The sequence below is a fragment of the Miniopterus schreibersii genome, assembly GCF_964146895.1.
Source record: "Miniopterus schreibersii genome assembly, chromosome: 2".
Lineage (NCBI taxonomy): Eukaryota > Metazoa > Chordata > Mammalia > Chiroptera > Miniopteridae > Miniopterus > Miniopterus schreibersii.
In genome coordinates, this window is record NC_138102.1 from 96,735,361 (window position 1) to 96,752,599 (window position 17,239).

The following is a 17,239-nucleotide window of genomic DNA, read 5'->3' on the forward strand; positions in this document are numbered from 1 at the left end:
TGGACTGCAACATAGCAAAACTTTTTACTCAAAAATATCCTCCCTGAAATTCCTTACTCTGAAAATTGACAATTTTTAAAAAAGTATTTATCCTGTTTTTCCTGTACATACTATACTTTAGGGTGACCCTAGTTGCTAGTTCTAGTTGAGAGGAAGTTCTCATTACAGAATTCTAGCTACAAAACATGGAAGGAACAGCAGACCTAGAAAATCACCATTTTGCAACCCTTAATGAAAGAAATGATTCAGGAAACATTTCACTATTGGATAAAACCATTCAATATAAGGTTGATAGGAAACTTGATAATGGAGGGAGTAAGCTGTCCCTTTGAAGCTACCGAGCATTCTTAGCATCACTAAAAATGAGATAACCAGACTTTGCTTTCCTCCTGCAAAAAGAAGTGAGCCTAATAAATCCTCCAGTCTAGAGCTAACTTCCATTTAAAGCAATATAGGAAAAAGAGGAACAAGTTAAATGGTTACAAGTGTGGACGAAAAAGCGACCAACAATCTAAACCTGACAAGTTCAGGAGAGGCCTGCATGGCAGCCTTACAAACTCGCAGACCTAAAGTAACCACATAGGATGCTTTGAAATTAAAAATTCCTAACTAAAAGTGAGTCATGGTGGGTAGTAATGTCCTAGGACAGTATCTTCCTAGACAAAGGTCAATCTTTACCTTAACTGGGCCTGTCTACTGTCTTTTGTATCTATCATAATAAGCCTTTGAAATGTCACAGTAATCCCCCTTTTTCCAGATCCCTCAGGGCACAATCTCCCATCAGAGCACAAGGCCACAGAACCCCTCTTTGTTATCTGGTTCTCACATACTATCTGTATGGGCTGTAAATGTTAATTGTTAACTATCCTATAACCACCAATGTAAAATAAGTGTGTATCCATTTTACTGTTTATCCAATCTCAGAGATTTCCCCAGTTTGCTTTCTCCCACCTCTCTAATCTATCACCAACAGATTTCATGTAACCCCCTACAACTTCCCCTTTGATTCTGATGTATAAAATAAGTAATAAATCTGGTATTTTCCAGAGCATTTCCTCAATCCATTGATTTGCTTCCTGGCAACTGTAGTCAGTTTGGCTCAAATAAACTCATAAAAATTCTTACAAGTTTGGACATTTCTTACGTCAACACAAGGAAGCAAAAAGACAACTACAGGATATGTGATATTCTACAAGACAACCAAGTTTCATCAACAAGTTAATGGTATGAGGGTAAAAAGCGGGGAAATTGCTACAGATAAACAAAAGAAGCATAAAAGCAAATGTACTGTAAGGACCTTGTTTGCATACTGATTCAAACAACTGTAAGTAAATAGTTAAGACGACAGGGGAAAATCGATTAAAGACTGGGTATTACCTGCTGTCTAGGAATTGGTTTGTTTTTCTGTGTTTTCCTTTAGGTGTGATGATGGCACTAAACAACATACTAAGTAAGAAGGTGGTTAATTTGAAATGCATAAAGTATATTGTCTAGAACTATTTCAAAATACTTCAGTAATTAGAAAAGGGGAGGAGTGAAAACAAAAATAAAGCCAATATGGCAACTGATATGGTAACTGATAATTCTGAGTGATGGGTATATGGGGTTCATTGTAATCTCTTGACTCTAGGTTTAAATTTTCTCTTAATAAAATCAATTTGTTTAATAATCAATGCATTCTTAATCTATTAAAAAATAAATTACTTATACTATAGCCATTTACTTACATAGTTCTAGACCAAGTTTTCAATCTGACTACAACATGAGAATATCTGGGTAACTTTCAAAAAAACGCCAATGCTTAGATCTACAGTCCAGACCAACTTAACCAGAATCTCTGGGGCCAACTCAGGCACAGGTTTTTTTTAGAGAGAGAGGAAAGGGGGGAGGGAAGTGGGGGAGAGAGTGACAGAGAAAGAAAGAGAGAAACACCAATCAGTTGCCTACTGTATGCACCCCAACTGGGGATCTAACCCACAAGCTAGGTATATGCCCTGATAGGGATTTGAACCTGCAACTTTCTGGTGTACAGGATGACGCTCCAACCAACCGAGAGACCAGGCCAGGGTCAGGTACAGGTTTTGATAAAAGGTCCCCAATTAATTCAAATGTGCAGCCAAGATTAAGAACCACTAATCCAAGATGAAAAGAAATTGACCAATGTGCCTCTAAAAATGTCTTAGACTTTCCATGGAATAATATCAATGAGAAAAACTTTTAATATTCACAGGCATTGTATTAAGCCTTAGAAAACATTAACATTACTTTTAGGGAAAGAACTTTTGGGACTACATAACTACTGTATCAGAGTTCTCTGAATTTATTCAAGAGATATAAAATAAAGCCTACAAAAATATTCCACTCCTCTATTTTACCAGTTTATAACACTACTTACAGTTTATAAAATATTCTAACTAAATGCTCTGATTTTCACAACAACCCTGCAAGTATCACTGCTCCTAATAGATGAAAAAATTGGGTCTCAAAGCTGTTCAAACAGCTTCTGAAAGTCGTTCAGCTGGTAGAAGTCAAGTCAAGAATAAAAATCCAGGTCCTATGACTCTTAGTCAAATATTCTATCCCGGAAGACTTGGCCCAAAACAAACCTCTATTCTGGTTCCAGTCATGGGCATCACCAAGTTGATTAACATTATACCTGTACCCATCTTGATGGTGAAAATAGTCATCAGTGCTGAACACAATGCCATCACGACTCTGCCCAAGCAGAATTCTGTTAATAAAAGAAATCATAAAGTGCCATTTATAAAATCTATAGCCATCAGAAATAAGCCACACAGGAAAGCTTATTAAATGAACTTCGGGTACATACCTGTAAGTATATTGCAAAAAGAATAACAGGAGCTGAACCTTAAAAAGCTTTCAGATTTCACATATCACTTCACACTTAAATCTAGACAGTTATAGCCAATATAAAAAACTTTTTTAAAGCAACATTTACATTAAAACTTTTAAAGTCTTTCAACAAATCCCAAAATTATGTCAACTACTGTCCATGTTTTAACTTTAGTGAATGTGTATTTGGTGTCTAAAATTGCCCAAATTTAACGCAGCAGGTAACCTAAAAGGCAAGGTAACCTAAGCAAGCAATTCATCTGCGGAAAACTGTATTTAAACCAAGATAGCTTTGATAAACTCATTTCCATAAAGCACAAATGTAAAATCAACAAGTAGGAGTCAGAAATAGCTTGAGGTTTAAGGTTGTGAAACAACCGGCGATCCTCCACAGTATAATCAAACTTTAGATTTTAAGAGATTAAATTACTAAATAAAATAACAATAGTAATTAAAGAACACACTCTCAGAACAAGTCAATGGCAATCAAACTTTATTCTCACAATATGATCATCTTAAATTTCTAAGTAGCAAGATTAATAAGCATTCAAGAGTGTCAGAGAATTCGCATGACTAGTGACTCAAGAAAGAGACAGTATTGCTGAGAAAAGGGAAAACACAGTAAGACAAAGATTTGGATCCAACAATAACAAAAGTACTTTGTTATTTCTATCCTTTTCCTCAACCATTAGGCAACTGGATATGGCTCTATAATTTTCTGAGAGGCAGAGGGGAGTAGAAAGTGGTAGAAGGGATTGAGAACAAAGGAATATTGTCCTGAAATGATTCAAGAATATGTACTACCTAGTAAAAAATAAAAGGATTTCAGCCATGGTTGGTGTGCTCACTGGTTAGAGCATCAACCTGGGTTGATTCCTGGTCAAAGGCACGTACGTGGGCTGCAGGTTCCATCCGGGGCCCTGATCTGGGTGCATGAAGAAGGCAACCAATTGATGTCCCCCTCTCCCCACCCTTTAAAAATCAATGGGGGAGCCTGGCCGGGCGTGGCTCAGCGGTTAAGCATTGACCTAGGATCCAGGCGATAAGGGTTTGATTCCCGGTCAGGGCACATGTCCGGGTTGCGGGCTGCAGCCGATCAATGACTCTCTCATCATTGATGTTTCTGTCTCTCTCTCTCCCTCTCCTTTCCTCTCTCTGAAATCAATAAAGATATATTTTAAAAATAAAAAAATTTAAAAAAATAAAAATAAAAATAAAAATCAACGGGGGAAAAAATACCCTCAAGTGAGGATTAAACAAAAAACAAAACAAAAAATTAACTATTACGATAAACATCATCTTTCCTTTCTTGTGTATAATAAAATAGTATATTTTTATAATAAAAATAGAATTACATACATTGAAATGAAAAAAAATTTTAATATGCATTTTCACTCATAGAATTAGTTAAAATTACTTCAAATAAACAAATGAAAGTAAATGGTTTGTTTGGGAAACTGGTAATCGATTTCCTTTTTAAGCAGCCATAACTTTCCCAAAATATTACAATACCATGTATTTGGTATCTTATTTGCTTATACAGGTAACCTAGAATATAAAAATGCTACAGCCCAGCTGGTGTTGCTCAGTGGCTGAATACTGACCCATGAACCAGGAGGTTACTGGTTCGATTCCTGATCAGGGCACATGCCCGGGTTGCAGGCTCAATGCCCAATAGGGGGTGTGCAGGAGGCAGCCTATGGATGTTTCTATCTCTCTATCCCTCCCCCTTCCTCTCTCTCTAAAATCAAAGCTCAATCTTCTAAAAAGATTTTGAGCAATCATACAATATCTAATTATATTTAACAGTACCAGAAGACTGATACCAGCTCTCCTAGATACCCTATGTTTCGTTTTTTTCTGTTCTATTACTTGATTAGCAGGTGAATTTTCAGATGTTAATAATACCATACTGTAAGAGTACAGTGCCTTTTGTGTCCAAGAAATGTTTTAACCTCTCCCAAATTAAAAAGGGGGGGAGGGCAGTAAATTAATTTACATCATTAACCAAGTCCACATCAAGCATGAATAAACCTTTATGAAGAACATCATAAATACACAAACCCCAGTTCTCAAATGTCTCCTACCTCAAACAATTCAGTTCTCGACCAAGTTGTTCATGGAAAAAATGTCTAGGTTGTGCAACAAAACTTTGATTTTGGACCTGACAACCCTTTCATGCTGATACCTCAGCATGCCAAAAAGCACCTCTCAGGCAACGAGAGAATGCTTTTACTGCTGGCAAAATCAACAATTAGCACCATTTTAAAATATAAAGAAGCCATCAAGAGTGCTAATGTTGCCCTGGCTGGTGTGATTCAGTGGTTAGAGGGTCGGAAGCACACCAAAGGTTCTTGGGTTCAATTCCCAGTCATCCTGAGCTACGGTTTTGCACGCCAGAGGCAACCAATCTGTCTCTCTCTCACATTGGTATTTCTCTTTCTTTCTCCATCTCCCGCCCTCCCGCCCCCTCTCCCTCTCTCTCCCTCTCCTTTCTTCCCACCTGCCCTTCCATTCTGTCTAAAATTAATGGAAAAACATCCTCGGATGAGGATTAGCCAATTTTTTAAAAAAATGCTAATGTTGTTAAGGGTGTGAAAGAAACAATGATCACAGGCAACTGAAGAGGCAGAAAACTGTTTTTGATTTGGATAAACGATAGCAGTGATGTGTGCAAAAGCGAAGATGTCACATACTGACCTCCTGAAACACCCCTGGAACAAGTGCTGAAAGTGATTCACTTAAGGCTAGTAGGGGGTGGTTTGATAAATTTAAGAAAAGGAGTATTTGTTTCTAGATTAAATAGTACCTTAAACGTGTACTGCATATAAGCAAGGTTAAAACAAGGAATCATTTGGGAGTTTGGAATGAATTAATTCAATTTACATTATTTCTAATGGGAAAAAGTGATTCAGTTTTCAAACAAATCGCTACTCATAAACAGCCTTCCGGGAACTAATTAAGTTCGAGAACCAAGGTTCCACTGTATAATTAAGCAAATAATTTTAGCTTGGAGACTTTTTCCTCCCAGACAGCGTAGCCTGCTTATGCAGCCTTTTAAAATTCCCTGAATTATTTCAAACTGCGAAGCTTTCTTTTGAGGACTTGTATTTTTAAAATGTCTATATCAATCCAAATATATCTGATGTCATACCAACTACTTGAACAAAAAATAAATTATTTAAGAATATTAGTATTTTCAAAATTCTTAGTCAGATTCTATCAGAATTCTTACAAGTGAAGTCAGATACTAAAATGGATTCTCAAAATGTCAAATTTAGAACTCTGAAAAATCAAGTATCTAATACAAATAAAAAATAAAAAAGATGTGGGCCACAGGCCATCTGATTTGTATATTTTCAAAATAGCTGTCTTTCTGCCAAACATTTCATATATTTCTATGATGTCACTTAATTCTCACAACCTTGGTGATTTGCTATTAAACAAGTCAGGAAAGAAACTAATTATAGCAATCAGGCCACCAGTGTAACATAAATGCTGGTGGAAGAGCCAAAACCATTTGGCTCAAAATGATACCTGACCCTTTGGTATTCACATCCTTGTATAATCCCCTCCTCAAGTGCCAGCTGCAATCAGTAACCAGAGCTTCTAACAGTTTACTTAAAAAAGTAGCTTCTGTCTTGGGCTCATGGCTGGCCCACTTTCTCTCATCAAGTTGTAAATGGAGAGAGGTCCAAATAGCAAAGAACAGAGCAAGTCTCTGGCCCACCGCCAGTAAGGAACTGAAGCCCTCAATCCAAAAGCTCACAAGGGCCCCAGTCTTTTCAACAATCTCGTGAGAGAACTTCCAAGCAGATCCTCTCCTAGACAAGCCTTCAGATCAGAACACAGCTCTAGCTAACATCTTGACCCCAGCATGTTTGACCTTTTACCAGAAACGCCCAGATAATTACACCCAGATTCCTATCCTTCAGAAACTGAAAGACAATAAATGTTTGTTGCTTTAACAACTCAGTTTTAGGGTAATTTGTTACACAGCCATGGATAATTAGTGCACTATGTGCTTATACTTTTTCAATTAAGGAACAATCCTGTTCCTTAAACCGTTTTGGGAACTCTATTCCCCAAATGGCCTACTATGAGAGCTAATTTTCATGGTTTACTTCTGAAATTTTTAAGAACTGTATATTATTTTTTAAAATACATCCATGGGCACTTAAAAACAGAAGTGATTTTCCCAGAAAAATGCGAGTAAAACTAATACTTCATGAATCCTTTACCTCCTATGTACTGAGTGGTCTTGCATGTCCCTAGCCCAAGACCACTTTACTTGGGCACTTCACTCTCTGCACACTCCTTGAATTAAGAATAGGGACCTAGATAAGGAAATCTTTCCTCTGGAGTTTAAGCCAAGATATCTCTCAAAAGCCGGGGGTGGGGGGGTGTATCTCTTCCCATCTCTCTTTAAACTATGATAAATGCAGTAGTTTCCCATGCTGCTGTAACAAATCACCACATACTTAGTGATTAAAACAATACATTTATTATCTTACAGCTCTTGAAGTCTGATATCAGTTTCACTGGGCTAAAATAAAAGTGTGGCAGGCTGGCATTCCTCCTGGAGGCCCTAAAGGATAATCTGTTTCCTTGCTCTTTCTAGCTTCTAAAGGAAACCTTAAGTGTCTTGGATTACAGTGCTGCCAACTACAATGCTAACAAAATTCTACCTCTAGAATTGTTGAAATACCTGTTGAAATTGCCTCAAATGAACCTTTTATCAAAGTCCTGTCAGCTTGCCTACATGGACAAGGAGCTGGCACTTTAGCTTACTCATAAATATTTAAAGTCTGTACTTGTGTCAGAATTTAATCTAAGACTGATTTCATTAAAATGTGTTAGTAAAGTTGTGGATCAACAACTAAGCCTCAGCCAATTATAATCAAGTTGCTTAGGTCAATTACTGGCAGTTTATGCTAAATGCAAAGAGTGGTAAAGGCAATACTGAGTTCAGAAGATGAATTACTGAAGGCTAAGCTAAGCCAAAACCTTGAAATGTGAACATTTAAAGAGAACCTTTGAATAAGGAAAGTCCTGAGTACAATGAATGGAAAAGTATTATATGTATCCTACATTGGGGGGCAAGTAGATATGAAGTGCAGACAGATATGAAGAAGGAAAGTGGGTAAGGACTAAATTAAGGAAGAGGGCTTGAATAATTCCCCAAAGAATTTTAACTTTATCTACCTATAGTCATTACCACATAATAATACGAAACAGTACTCTTAATTTAGTGCTCCAAATCAACTCAACTCTGATGTACCAAATCACTGCTCCTTTCTTTCTTCAATGCTCATTTTGAAAGCCAACTACAACTAACTCCTATAGGAAGCCATTCCTCACCAGAGAGTATGTGGCTTTATATCCAATCCCAAACAATCCTGCTTCATTCAAAAATTGTTGACCTAAAGAGATATTCTTGCTTCTTCAATCAAGCTCCTCCAACTCAGGAGTCAGGCACAGGGCTACTCATGCATTATATACTAAAGTGAAGGAACAGGGAAGAAACACACTATCATTTATATCCCTGGTTTGCTTTTTTACCAGTTTTAGGAAATTCTCCAAAGTCCCTTAAGCTGAATTTATTCTCTATAGCCTCTGCTTCTATAAAGTGAAAAGAATACAATCCATCTCACCAGATTTTTATATATGAAAGTACTCTGTAAATTGTAAGTCATGACACAAATGGTAATCACCCACCTCCATTCTTATAACATGTATGTACACTCAACTATAGAAATATACACTTATGTATTATCACTATCATCTCCCACTACAACTATCTCTCTGAAATTATATTGAATTACCAATACTTTATTCACCTTCAGTTTCAACATATCCCAATATGTTGTCCCAAACCTAATCTTTCTTTCTTATGTTTATTCTAAATCTTAGTCAGCTGTCCCTAGCTAGATCACTTAATCAAATTTCCAAATTTCAACTAATACTTTTCTCTGATATTATATTCTAAATCTAGAAGATTGCCCATGTTTGCGACAACTTCACTCTAAATTTCTATCCTTTCCAAAGAGCTGAAATTTCTTTACAAAATCTTCACTGAAAAGGAAAAAAAAAGTAAGGATCTAAAATAAACAAATTCATTTACAACGATCACAGCTTACAATTTAGTTTAAAATGTCTATATCATAAATTTAATCTTACTCTAATTTCTTGCTTCTAAAGAAACTTTTGTTTAGATTGTGCAGGTTTATCTTGCAAGTAAATATAAAACATTTACAAGATGGTTCCTTGGAATTTTTTATCCTCACACAAAGATACCACATAAATTTTCTTTTTCTCCTTATCTGGCATAAATCTTCCATCATCCTACATAAATTGTAAAGAATTTGTATTGTCTTTCTTTGTGCTATTTTTCACAACTGCACAAATGTATTAGAGTGAAACACTATTCTTTTTAAAAATGTAAACAAAAACATGAATTTGAAATATTTTTGGTAGGGAAAACATTACTAGTTCTAACTCCATTAATTCATACAGGGGTGGGTAAAAGCAGGTTTACAGTTGTATGAGAAACAGATTATTCTTATATTATTATTTATTAATTATTGTATTATTTTTCTACACAAATAACTGTCAACTTTCTTTTGCCTGCCCACTGCTGTATATTGCTCACTTCAAACTCCTTAAATTAAAAAAAAACACAAAAAAGGGTTCCCTCTGCCAGTCAATGGTATAAACAGGGCACAGTGCTTAAAACACTCAAAATTCCTTTCCTTGGGTTATCTCATTTGCTTCTCAAGTATTACTCATTCTATTAACAGACAGCAAAACATGTCCATTGTCATAAAGTGAAATAACTGAATCTAAGCCCAACTCTTCTTAAATAGCTGACTAACAGTGAAGGCCACTCTGGCCGGTTTGGCTCAGTGGTTAGAGTCAGCCTGAGGACCAACGTGTGTTAGGTTAGATTCCTGGTCAAGGGCAAGAACCTCGAACCTGCCCCAGTCCTGGCACCTCCAGGAGACAACCAATTGATGTCTCTCTCTCACATCGATGTTTCTGTTTCTCTCTCTCACTCTCTCTCTTACCTCCCTTCCACTATCTCTAGAAACCTATGGAGAAAATGTCCTAGGGTAAGGATTAAAAAAAAAAAAAGTGAAGGCCACCACTGTCATAATTACACATGGTGTATTTATTATTAAAGGCCTTAGCAATTACTACAGATATGCCAATTTGCCCTTCCTCTATCAGAAAACATCTTTTTAAAATATTCACACAGTTAGATGCCATTCTCAAGAATAACAAAAACTTTCTACTAAAAACATAAAAGTATTTGTCACTAATTACAACTATCATTTACGATTTTAAAGTAATGAATTACCAAGTATTCACTTTGTATCCTTTACTTACCGAGATAACGTTGTTTTCCCAGAACCAGGCAAGCCTCTTAAAAGAATAAGTAACTTCTGCAGTTTATTTAACTTTTCCTCTTGAAACTGCTGGTTCATAAACCTTTCTGTTCTATTATGCTTGTCCATAGAAGGATCTTTCCAGCATCCTTCACTGGTTTCACAAAAACCATTATTCACATATCCATCTTGTATAGTGTAGCCATTTCCATAGGGAAGATCACTACTGATATTCTCACTACAGTCAGGATATTCATTGTTCTGATCAAAAGTTAAACGATTCCAATTAACATGACAATTATTTACATAACATCCATTTCGAATCTGAGAGTCACCTTGGGCCTGGAAAATATTTGATGGTAGATTTGGTGGAGCATTGAATCTTTGAATATTTAAATGATAGTTATAACTGGGAAGAGGAGGACCTGGGGGTACTATAAAAGAATGCACTGATTGCCATTCAGGCCTGAAGGAAGTAAAGGACAGATCACAAAATGTAGGTATTACTTGTCCATGACAAGAATATTTGCCTGCCTCATTCCCCACATACTGTTGATAACCACAATGTGGCTGGAGATCATTTGTAAGATCTCCTTTTTCTTCTTCATAATTGATCAGATCATTATTATGGCCCTGAAAGTATGAAATAAATTGTTCCTCAGAGGATTCGGGTTCCTTACAACTGCCTTCCAAATCATCTTTTCCATTTTCAAGCTCTTCAATTTCTTTGTAAAACTGGAATAATTCATTATCAATTGCTGATTTTTTGCAGTTAAATTTCTGTTTCTCTTCTTGTCCTCCTTTGCCATCTATACCATTGATAGTGTCTGCTTGATTCCTCCTTTCATTACATTTCTTTTCCTCAGTGGGTTTGTAAATGGGTCCTATAAATGCTTTACTTGTGCTATATATTTCATCATCTGTGGATACCAATGGGGGACTTGCAGCCTGTAAAACTTGTGAGTCAATGGGCTCAGTAACAGCTGGTCTATTAGCTGGCATCTCATCATGCACAAGTTTCAGCAAATCTGTAGTTTTGGCTTTGTCCTCCTGAGGAGAACTATGTCGTCTGACATCAATGATGGTCAAAGGGGTCCAATCATTTCCAGCTTTCACTTGGACTCTGTGAAAATCAGAACTACCATGATGAGGGAAAACAAAAGACTCTTCAGTTGACTTCAATCTTTTATGGCATGGTTCACTCGTTAGATCTTCCCCATGTCCCAAGGATTTAGCTTCAATTTCACCATAAGGCATCTGAGGAGCACATAAATCATACAATTAATAGCTGGTATTTTAAAAATCTAAACAAAAGTTTATTCAGAAACAAGAAAATAGAAAAAAGCACTTAAATTTGTGATAGTAAATGGTAACGTTTTCCCAAAATATAAAAATTATAAAATTGTAATTTTATCGCCACTATTTAAGTATTGTAAATCTGCAAACCAAACTGACACATATCCAAACTAGCTGCAATAAACTGCATCATAAACGTCTTCTATTTAAAGCCACTATGTCCTTTGGAGTGAATGGACCCGGCTCCCCAACCTCAGACGAACACATCTCCTTAGCTATCAAACGCCAAGTTAACGTAAATGCCAGTCTTTGTGGGCTCCATTCCTGCGAGTTTGTAAACGTGGTTTCCAAGTGGGTGCCCTCATTCATTTAACAGAAAAAAAATACTTCGGCTGCACTGAAAATGACGGAAATTATGTTATTTTTGTCTAGAGAAGAACGTCTATCAACTCCCAAAATCAAAACGCCCTTTTCCAGATGGTGGGTCCATCTCGAGGATAAACTGTTTCCCTTGACATTTCTTCGTTCTGCCCGCTCTCTGGTGTTCTTCCAACACGAAGAAAAAGGCAAAAAGGAGAACAGAGAACGGCACCGATCAGTCAGAGGCTCGAGAAAGACACAACAGTAAAGAACGCCGAACTCCCGGAAACAGCCGCAACTCGGCCACCTCTCGGCTTCCAGTTTCCTTATTCGAAACATCAGAACAGTCCCAGGAAGAAACGGGACTGTGGCAACAAAGCGCGGCCTGCGCACAATCTAGCGCCCCACGGCCTCCCAGGGAGGCTGGGCGAAAGTGCGTCACTGCTTTCTCGGTCCCAACGGTTCTGCGAATAATTCGTTTATAGCTAACGGAAGGGTCCGACAAAATGCCAGCGAGAACCCACATCTCCGACGTTAGAAGGAAGAAACCGAAAACGTCGGTTTCTCCCACACACACACTTGAAATAAGGTGTTTACTCACCTTACCCGACAGCTCCGCATTGATCTTCACCTCACAATAAAACCGTCTTTTGGAAAGACACGGGCCTCGGAGACGCTGAAAGAAACGCGGAAACGCGGTCCCAAAGCAGAAACCTGGAGGAGCTGAAAACCCAATTCTGAGGATCTATGCGACGAGTCACCCACCCCAGAGCGCAAAATGGCGCTCACCTCACAGTGACCCGGAAGAAATCGCGGACTCGCGCTGGGAATTGTTGGAATTGAAGTCCGGCGTCAAACCAGTGTGCACGTCTCTCCGGGCGAAATCTGGTCTCCGAGAATCCATTGCCTCTTAGAGCCGGAGAGTTTAACCACAAACAACCCGGAACTGGTTCCTAGAACCGGAGCCCGGAAGTTATTTAGAAACTCCAACTTTGGCCGGAACAGCGTCGTGCTGTGGGAATCACCCTTAAAGGAAAAGAGAACGTGAGTGCCTGCACCCCAAAAATATACGTAAACGGCTCTCAGTGCTTTTAAGCTTTTAAGGCTTTTTAACAAAGAATCAGGTTTTTCAAATGGAACTCAACGTTTGGTATCGAAAGTAGGGCTGCGCACGTTATTATTACGAGAAAACCAGTCAGTAATTGTAGGTTTGCGTTCTTCCGCCAAAGTAGAAAATTGCTGCAACGGAGCCTTGACAACACATAAAAATGTTTATGAGAAAATCACGTAGTGCCATATATGTGTTTTGTTTTGGGAGATAAAGACCAATTACTGAGCTTTCCCATTAAAAAGTCAGTACAGTATGTGAAAAGCGCTTAGAACGGCGCCTGGTAAAGAGAGCTGTGTGTTTGTTAAATTAGAAATAAATAGGGGCCCTGGCGGGTAGCTCAGTTGTTTAGAGTGTCCTCCTGCACCAAGGTTGAAGGTTAAATGCTGACCTCCCCACATACCTGTCAGGGAACATACAAGAAGCAACCAATGAATGCATAATGCCTCCCTCCCCTCTCTCTCTAAATCAATTTAATAAAAAATAATTTAAAAAAAAGAAAGATACGAAATGAACAACTGATGATGTTCAGTGAAGAATCCCCATTCCCTATACCCACTCCCTGCCCCATAGTCTTCCCAGTCCCTCCAGGGAAACTGCTAATCTCTTCAGAATTAAATAAATTTTTGGTGTCCTAGTGTTTTAATTTATAAATATAATAGTTAAAGTCACAGTATGGAATGTTTGCATTTGATTATTTAACAGCCTTATGAAAAAAGAGGGCTCAACAAAGTAATGCATTTCCTTACAAAGACTCTTCCTCAAATACAAATTCCCACATTGACATTTGTCTGACGTTTCCTCCTGATTAGATTCAAGTTATGCATCCTCCCTGGAAACAACCATATAAATGAAGTGTGCTTTTCAGGATATTACATCCAGAGGCACAGGATATCTGTCTGTCCATTGTAAGGTGATATTCATCTTTATCACCAATCAAGGTGTTATCCAGTTTCTCCACTGTGTATTTTCCAACTTGGAACTGATGAGCAATCTGTGAGGAGACACTTTTAGACCAAGGAAATATCTTGTCCTAATCAAACTCGACCTTATGGTTCAGCCTCCATTGATGATTCTTGCTGCAACCAATATTTACCAGGATGGCTACAAAATGTTGATTTTTTTTTCTAACTCATTCAAGCCCTTCATATTTATTAGTCCTAATGCTGCTTCAGGGTGACCCATAAGTCACTTTACCATTTAAAAATTTAATCCTGAAACACTAATCAGAAAGAGTATATGAGCCCCTATGTTCATAGCAGCACAATTTACAATAGCTAAGATCTAGAAACAGCCCAAGTGCCCATCAGTAGATGAGTGGATAAAAAAGCTGTGGGACATATACACCATGGAATACTACACAGCTGTAAAGAAGAAGGATCTCGTACCCTTTTTGGGACAGTATGGATGGACCTGGAGAAAATTATGCTAAGTGAAATAAGCCAGGCAGAAAAAGACAAACATCACATGATCTCACTTATATGTGGAATCTAAAGAACTTAATAAACAGATGAACAGAATAGATTCAATGACATGGAAGCATAAATCAGACTTACAAATGTCAGAGGGATGGAGGAGAGTGGGTGGGTGGAGGGGGAGAGAGTAACCAAAGAATTTATATGCATATATGCACAACCCAAGGACATGGACAATGGGGAGAGGGACTGGGGAGGGGGATGGGACAGGGTAGAATGGTCCATTGGGGAGAAAAAGGGACATCTGTAAGATTTTAAACAAAATAAAATTTTAAAATTAATAATGAAAATAAATAATAAAAAAAGTAACTTTTTTGGTGCTAATTTTTTAAAATTTTTGTTTCAGATTTTGAAAATCTGTTCCCTGGAAATGTATTATGGAAAAATTCATAACGTAGCAATGCATAAAAATAATTGAATTTTATTTTGAAAATCAGCGCTTCATTGTTCTAACAGAGAACATACATAAGCTATTTCTATGTCAGGAATCCACCCACAAAACCAGCAATATGTCACTTGGTTCAACATTTCCAGCAATAGGAATCTGTTAGTGATTTGCCACACTGGGAGATCACATTCAGTACATATGCAGGAAAATATTGAGCATGTGCAGCAGAGCATTCAGGAAGAGTGAGGAACGCCCACTGGAAGATTCTCTCAAGCGTGGAATCTCACAGACTTTGTTGTAGCACATGCAAATAAATTTACACATGTACCCATACAAGGTGCAGTTTGTGCATGAATTAAAGCCCAGGACTATCCAGCAGCTTAAGGACAACATTCAGGAAGAAATTCAAGCACTAGAGCCGGACATGTTAAGAGCTCCCATGGAAAATGCTGTAGAAAGAGCTGTGCTAGCGAAGCAAAAAATGGAGGTCATTTACATGACATCATTTTTCATACATAGTTTTAAAAATTCCCATTTTCTGTACTTTATATTATAAAAAAAATAGAAAAATTTGACAAAAAATTTATTCAATATTTAAATGGTCAATTGACTTATGGGCCACCCTGTATAAAGAAGAATCCTTGTTTCTTTACTATCAGTATGAATTCATGTATTCCTTCCTGTTCAAGTTATAATTCATTGCTATCCATCTGTATTTTGAAACTCTTTTAAAGACAGTTTTAGATTCACAGAAAAATTGAGTAGATAGTACAGAGAGTTCCCATGTAACCCCCCCCCAAACATGCATACACACCACAGTTACCCCTATTACTAACCTCTTACATTATCATGATACATTGTTACAGTTAATGAACCAATATTAATATGTTAATAGCAACTACAGTCTCTAGTTACTCAGATTTTCTTAGTTTTTACCTAATGTCCTTTCTTTTCCAGGATCCCAAATTACATGTATTTTTTTCTCCTTAGGCTTCTCTTGGCTGTGACAGTTTCTCAGACTCTTACTTGTTTTTGACGACCTTGATGATTTTTTTTTTTTTTAGAGAGTGGGAAGGAGGGAGGGCAAGAGAGAAACATTGATGTGAGAGAGACGTATCAGGATCACCAGGCCAGGGATCAAACCTGCAACCCAGGTACGTGTCCTTGACTGGGAATCAAACCTGAGACCCTTTGGTGGGCAGGCCAATGCTGTAACCCCTGAGCCACACCAGCCAGATCAACCTTGGCAAGTTTGAGAAAAACTGGTCAGGTACCTTGTAGAGTGCCTTCCTATTAGAATTGATCTGATGCTTTTCTAGTGATCAGACTGGGGTTATGGGTTTTTGAGAAGAAGACGACAGAGACAAAGTCTCATTTTTATCACATCACAGCAAGAGTGCATTCTACCAGCATAATGTATCATTGTTTATATTGAACTTGATCACCCAATACAGTTTTTCTTGTCAGATTTCTCCACTGTAAAGAACTCTTTTTGCCCCCTTTCCATACTGCACTCCTTAGAAGGAAGTCATTATACACAGCATATATTTCTGGAATGGGCCGCCTCAAGCAAGTCACTGTTCCCACCACAGCCATATAGATTCCAGTGACCGGCAGGTTTCCTGAGAAAAGTGAATGGAACCTGGCTCATGGTAGGGCCACATGATGCTAACTGGTTTATAATGATTGTGTTTGTGATCGCTTCCCGTGGGCTAGTCTCGTGGCCTTTAAATGAAGCCCTGGGGACCTGAGTTAGGTCTTACACTCCTCTGCCCCTTGTATGCTGCTGGGGAACAGTGAATGCTCAACAAATGCTCATCAAATTGAAAGGAATTGGTGATGATGCTGAGCATGTGTACAGGCACTGCTCTGAGGATTCCCTGAGACTCCTCAGCTCTACTGTAATCCTGGGGGGTAGGTACTCTTGTCACCTCCATTTTACAGAAAGAGAAATTGAGACAAAAGAAATTCACTCCAGGATTCCAGTGCTGGTAAGTCTCACAAGGGCACCAGAGCCTGGAAATCTGGTTCTTCCCCCTGCCATCTGGAAGGAGAGGGGCGGGAGAGCTGGACAGAGAACATGTCCCACCTGTCTTCATTTGATGCTTTCAGGGAAGCAACACTTCCCAGGGGAACTTGGTGGGGGTGATCCTAGGTAGCTGCAGAGTGTCTGGTTACAGCAGCATGGGTTACATGCTCCAGCCTGGACAGGCCAAGTATTCGGCACATTCTCTGGCCCAGCCGTCCCGTTCACTGCTCTGGTATGCCACAGCCTGGGCTCTGGGTGACCCTGGCCCCTCTACTGGCTGCCCTCGATGCAGGTGAGTCAAAAACAAGATCAGTGAAATAGCAATCATGACATCAGGGTGCA

General features: G+C 38.3%; 1 protein-coding gene across 8 annotated transcripts in view; it reads right to left on the reverse strand.

The window, feature by feature from the left end:
- The window catches only part of N4BP2L2 (NEDD4 binding protein 2 like 2), an 83,875-nt gene extending 71,181 nt beyond the window's left edge, over positions 1-12,694 (reverse strand). For 2 of the 8 annotated variants that reach the window (XM_081125288.1, XM_081125284.1), the window contains exons 1-3: positions 12,499-12,689; positions 10,243-11,498; positions 2,607-2,731 (exon numbers count right to left, since the gene is read on the reverse strand). In XM_081125288.1, the coding sequence (XP_080981414.1) occupies positions 2,607-2,731; positions 10,243-11,498 (1,381 nt within the window). In that variant the 5' untranslated portion in view covers positions 12,499-12,689. Of the gene's footprint in view, positions 1-2,606; positions 2,732-10,242; positions 11,499-12,498 lie in introns of those variants that run through there. The other 6 variants (XM_081125285.1, XM_081125287.1, XM_081125286.1 and 3 more) reach the window with 6 other exon arrangements.
- Positions 12,695-17,239: the final 4,545 nt, after the last annotated feature.